Source organism: Neomonachus schauinslandi, chromosome 3 (assembly GCF_002201575.2).
Source record: "Neomonachus schauinslandi chromosome 3, ASM220157v2, whole genome shotgun sequence".
Lineage (NCBI taxonomy): Eukaryota > Metazoa > Chordata > Mammalia > Carnivora > Phocidae > Neomonachus > Neomonachus schauinslandi.
The window spans coordinates 36,371,859-36,377,801 of record NC_058405.1 but is presented as its reverse complement, the minus strand read 5'-3'; the positions used below and the strand labels follow the sequence as shown (position 1 = coordinate 36,377,801).

General features: G+C 41.7%; 1 protein-coding gene across 2 annotated transcripts in view; it reads right to left on the bottom strand.

The window, feature by feature from the left end:
* The window catches only part of KLHL1 (kelch like family member 1), a 352,516-nt gene extending 347,642 nt beyond the window's left edge, over positions 1 to 4,874 (bottom strand). For both annotated transcript variants that reach the window (XM_021697925.1, XM_021697926.1), the window contains exon 1: positions 4,375 to 4,874. In XM_021697925.1, the coding sequence (XP_021553600.1) occupies positions 4,375 to 4,874 (500 nt within the window). The remainder of the gene's footprint in view (positions 1 to 4,374) is intronic.
* Between the last annotated feature and the right edge of the window lie 1,069 nt (positions 4,875 to 5,943).

Here is a 5,943-nt window from a genome sequence, read left to right as displayed (position 1 = left end):
GGAGGGGGAATTGGTTAGCCCGGTGATGGGTATTAAGGAGGGCACATACTGCATGGAGCACTGGGTGTTATACAAAAACAATGGATCGTGGATCACCACATCAAAAACTAAAGATGTATTGTACTGTGACTAACGTAACATAATAAAATTTAAAAAAAAAAAAAAAGGAGAGCCAGGGATGTGGCAAAGTATTTCAGATTTTCATTTTATAATTTTCATTCACCCCACTATGGAGAATGGATTAGAGGTGGCAAAATTAATGAGGGAAGACACTGCAGATGGCAGTGGTAGAAGTTGAGTTGAAAGGGGACAGTATCTTAGAATTAGGTACAGACAATGGAGAGATGGAGGGATACTGGACAGATAGAGGAGGGAAATTTTTTTTTTAAGATTTATTTTATTTATTTGAGAGACAGACAGACAGACAGAGTGGGGGAGGGAAAGAAGGAGAGGGAAGGAGAGAAAATCCTCAAGCAGACTCCCCACTGAGGGTGGAGCCCAATACAGGGCTCAATCCCAGGATCCTAAGATCATGACCTGAGCTGAAATCAAGAGTCAGACGCTTAACCAACTGGGCCACCCAGGCTCCCCAAAGAGGGAAATTTTTGAAATAAAAGTGTCAGGACTTGGTGGAATATTGAAAACGATGTGGAAGAGGACGTTGGCTAATATGATTCTGGATTTTTGGCTTGCACAACCTAATGCATGGAGAGCTGTTCTCTGAGATAAAGAAGGAAACTGAGCAAGAGAGAGGGGGAGATTATGAGCTCAGTTTTGTACGTGTTTTATTTATACTGTGTCTGCAATATCCACAAGAGAGGTCAAGCAGAGAGGTGGGTGTCTGAGACCGGGTGGGGGAGGGGGGAGAGGGTTGGAAGTGGGGCGGTCCAGATTTTGAGATGCAAATTTAGAAATACAGTTTATGGACAGCAGCCGAAACTGTGGAATCCGATGACTGCATTGTGTGAGAACTGAGAAGACTAAAAAAGCAAGCAGCTGAACATGGCATCTCCCTTTCCACTCACCTTACTACAAACTGCAAGAATATAAATATTTCTGTTTGGTTCTTAGTTCACTACGTATAGAATTTTGGATAAAAATATCCACACCAAAAATGTATGATAATCTGAAGAGCTAGGAAATTATAAACTTTCCAACAAAAGTTCAGAACTAAGTAGAAAAAACAAATGACTTAATAACATAGGTCAGGAGCCTATTACTGTACATTAGAATTCTTAACGGTGTAATAAAGTATTAGAATACTGAGCTCTGTTTATGTATGCCTAGTAGGTTGGGATAAGATAAAGGCTGGGTTTAGGCAATCAATTAGTTTACCAGTGTCTTCTTGCTACCTTTATGCTTAAACTCCATTAGAGTTTGACCTTTCCAGAATTTCTGAGATTATGGGCAGTTTTCCCCTGAGCATCCTCCAGCAGCTGTTTGAACAGTAAGTTAAACCAACCGAGCTACTTATACTTGTCTAAAACAATGTTCCTAACTAGCATGGGACCAGATGAATAAAAAGATCAGAAAATGAAAAGAAAAGAAAGGGGCCAACTCTTGTTTTAGATGAGAAGATTAATTTTGCATATAAGTCAGAACTGATAAAACAAAATGCTAAATATCAAATGTGACATCACAATATGGTGATATAATAATGACCCATGTAATCAAAATTATCATGCAAGATTTAGATAGTTTATGCACTCATTTATCATTATAAACACTATGTAGAGTCCCTGCATGTGCTGTGATAGAAACAAAAGTAAATCCACATTACTGACTATTTTACATATTATTTTTCATTCAGTACTTAACTCTAGAAATGCTGTCTCTTCTGAAAAGTGAAACCTATACTTACCACATATTAAAATTTATACATTTATAATTGTAATATATATGTAATATCTATATATAGTGACTATCAAGTTTAGTAGCATGGTTTCGATCAATCATGAGCACAGAACCAATGCTCCATGAAGGTTTGGGAACTCATGAAATCCACATTATCAGTGCTAACTGATTTGTCCAGTGAGAACTTTAAATTTATCTAAAGGATTTAAGTCTTAATAAGAATTTTAAAATCAAATTAGACCTGATTTTCAATATTTTATACATGTAAGAACTCATAGGACCCCCTCATTCCAATAGCAAAGATGGTTTTAATGATGCTTGCTTATTTTCAGAATTCTTTTCACTTACGATTCTTTGTGAATAAATACACTGATTCATATTCAAAAGTGAGGGACCAGAAGTCACACCTGATGGGTGTTTTGTCCCTGAGCCATATTAGTTATTAGTTTTATTTTTTATTTATTGTAATTTCTTAAGGCAATATTCCGTATTTTCAAAATCTTCAACTTACATGAAAATCTTCAGAAATTACTGATGACAAATATGCCTCATTTACTTAAATGTATTTGTTATAAAACAAATTTTTAAAAATTATCTAACATTAATATTTCAGGTTACATATTTTAAGCTGATTGGAAGACTTTACAAAATTGAAAAAAAAATCTATTTTTTCGGGACTGTTTGAGTCACAAAAATATTAATTTCAATATAGTAATTAGTAAATATTTAACCTAAACTGATTTCTTTTAAATATATAAGTTGAATTGTTAAGTGCTTATGATTTCTGAAAACTGGAAAAAAAGAGGTTTATATTTTCTACATTAAAGGGGGTAAAGCTCAACATATTTTACTGATAAAAGTTCTAAAATTATAATAAGTGATGATACATAAATCAAATTACTTTATGGTACTAATGGCACCCAAGTTATAACCATTTTGGTAAAATATCTTACTTAATTGAATAATAGATAAACTTGTATTTAGGTCTGCTGTATATGGAACAAAACTTTGTCATACTTGTAAATTTTAAATTAAACTTCTCCCTCTTTAATAGTATTACATTATAGGAAGTGTCTTCATATATTAGACTATGTTCAAGGCTCTTGAAATTCAAATTCAAATCCATATTATCCTCATAATTGAAAATTTTAAGGATGATTTTTTATCTCTTTAACTTCACATTTGTCAACATCATTGAAGAGCACCTACAGTATTATTTTGCTCTGTGCATTCCTTTTGTGACTTAATCAACTTTATAAGAAGCTGATTCAATCAACCAGAAGTTTAAAAAGTTATTTCTGTTTCTAATTTGTTATTGAGAGGTAATTGAATTTTATTAACATATTCATTATCATTTTCCTCTGGTCCCTGTGTTTCTTCAATAATGTATTCTGATATCATATGAATTTAAATGCAAATCTTTTCATATCCTCACTATCTGCCAAAAGTAGTAATGATCTAGTGCAGAATAATGAGTCAATTCTCTAAAAATGTGAAACTCAGAAGTTTTATGTGTCTTTCAAGTCTTGAAAGTAGAACTCTACTCAAAGAATGTAATAGTAGAAATATACAAAACACAAATGTTGACCCACTTCCTAAAGATATACAATCCCATACTTAGCCAACAAATCAGGAGAGCTGAATGCAAAGGGGCTCAGCAACAGTTTAATTCTAAGACTTTGAACGAGGCAAAAGTGAACATGAAGTAGGATAAAAAAAAGGGAGGTTAGGATAGAGAATAACAACACTGTATTTCAGACAAGAAAAAAAGAGAGAAAATACTGCTGTCCAATGGCCTCATTTGCCCACCTCATTCGTCCTGAAATACAGATTCAAGACACAGGGATCCTGGATAACACACTAAGTCAGTTTCTAGGCCCATACAGGAGATCCTTCTGAATGGTGTTTAAAGCAAGTTTCACCTCACATCAGATAACTGGAGGATTGATGTGATATAATGACAGAAGATGACAGAAGAATACCATCATCTCAGAAATATGAGAACTGCTCCACTTAGAGATTTACCAAAATGCATATTGTGATTACAACTCTGAAACCTTACAAAAAGAAAAAAAAATATATGAATGAGCCAGTAAAAATTAATTAGCAAACTTTTAGTGAGATTACAACTTGGGTAAGAAAAACCAAGCTTGGGTGCCTGGGTGGCTCAGTTGGTTAAGCGACTGCCTTCGGCTCAGGTCATGATCCTGGAGTCCCGGGATCGAGTCCCGCATCGGGCTCCCTGCTCGGCGGGGAGTCTGCTTCTCCCTCTGACCCTCCCCCCTCTCATGTGCTTGCTCTCTCTCATTCTCTCTCTCTCAAATAAATAAATAAAATCTTTTAAAAAAAAAAAAGAAAAGAAAAGAAAAACCAAGCTGGCATCTCTCAATCAAAATTTTCAACCTGAAACGTTTTAGGCTTAGTAACTACCAAAGCACACGGGAGGGCGGGGGGGGGGGGTTTGAGGGGAAGCGAGTGGAAATTGGGAGATGCTAGATGCCCCGTGGGGACTTACTGTACCTGTGTCCACATCCTTCACCTGTTGCCTGGCTTGAGTTGGCCGGCTCCACTTTGAGCTCTTGCAGGACCAGCCCTTTATCGTGTGGTCCAGGAAAGTCCATGCCTGGCACCTCCTCTTCCTCTAGAGACTCCACGTAGAAGAGAGTCCTGGCTGGCTGTTGGGTGCCCTGCCCCGGTGCCCCTTGCTGCAGCCTTGTGGCCACTGGCAGCAGGGTGCCATTCAGTGGGTTAAAGGAAGAGGAGGAAGAGGGCGGTGAGGACGACGAAGAAGAGGAGGAAGAGGAAGTCTTCTTCCAGAAAGTGCTCACGCTGCCCTTCTCTTGGCTTTTGAGCAGGCGTCTCTGGCTGGGTCCCCAGTGCTCGAAGCTGCCGCTGCCGTCCTGTTGCAGGCAGCCGCCCCCAGCCGGGCCGCCAGGGGCTGGCGACGGGTGGCTGAAGAGTTTCCAGCGGAGTCGCAGGATGTGCTTCACATCGAAGTCTTTTCGCCCAGAGCCTGACATGCTTGACGCAAGAAGGCAAAGAGACCTCAGCTGGCGCGGAAGTAGACGGGCCAGCTGGTGGGGGAGGCCAGCAGAGCCCGGGGTCGGAGGAGGAGCACTGCGCCCTCTGCACCCCGGGAGCACACGCGGCGAGGCGGGCTGCGCGCCCTGCTAGGCAACCACCAGAGCGCGGACGGCAGAGCCGCGCGGCTCAGCTGCGGTCAGGTCCGGAAGGACCCGCGCGTGGGGAGCCCACCGGCCGAGAGCAGAGGCAGGAGCCGGACGCCGAGGGCAGAGATTCCTCGATCCGCGCGCGGGGGCCCCGTGGTTACGGCAGGGAGGGACGACCCTGGTGATGGAGGGGCGCGAAGACTGGAGGTCTGCGCGCTCCGAAGCTCGGGAGGCGGCGGCAGCAGGATACACCTCCCTGGGATGCACCCGTGACAGAGCCTCAGTCGGGAAGGTGTCGGCTCTCCTGTCCTTGCAGCTCAGAGTTCAGTGTCTGGAGAGCGCAGAGAGAGAGAGAGAGAGAGAGCCCCAAGTCAAGAAGAAGCGCACCCCCTAGTCTTCTCGGTGCACCTGCGCCCCTGTCCCTGGCCTCTCCGAGGATGCTCTGAGAGCCTGCCGGGTATCTTTGAGAAAGTCAGATGCCTTCTGCGAGGCGAGAAGGGGTGGTTTTACAGAGTCAGTTTGTAAAAGAGAAGAACAAATATTCCAGAAAATATAGGGAGGCAAAAGGAAAAGCCCGCCCGTGAAGCTGTCAAGGTCCTCACAGTACAATTTTCTCTCTGCCTCAGCGCCTCCTCCTCCCCTGCAAGTGACGCAGATGTGCACTGGGGCCTATACGGAGAGATGGAGGGAGGGAGGGAAGGCTTCAATCTTCTTTATGCAAGTGAGTCTGCTGCTCTTATTGTCCCCTTGCTAGGTCCTGTCACCTTTTTTCATCCCCCTTCCTCACTACATTACTGTGTAGCAATAAAAGAAAAGCAAACAGGCATTATGCTTTAGCATCAGTAAACACCAAACATGAATCATGGCAGCGTAAACTTAATAGGTTGCCATCGGTTTGCAGGTTGCAGGTTAATGGCTT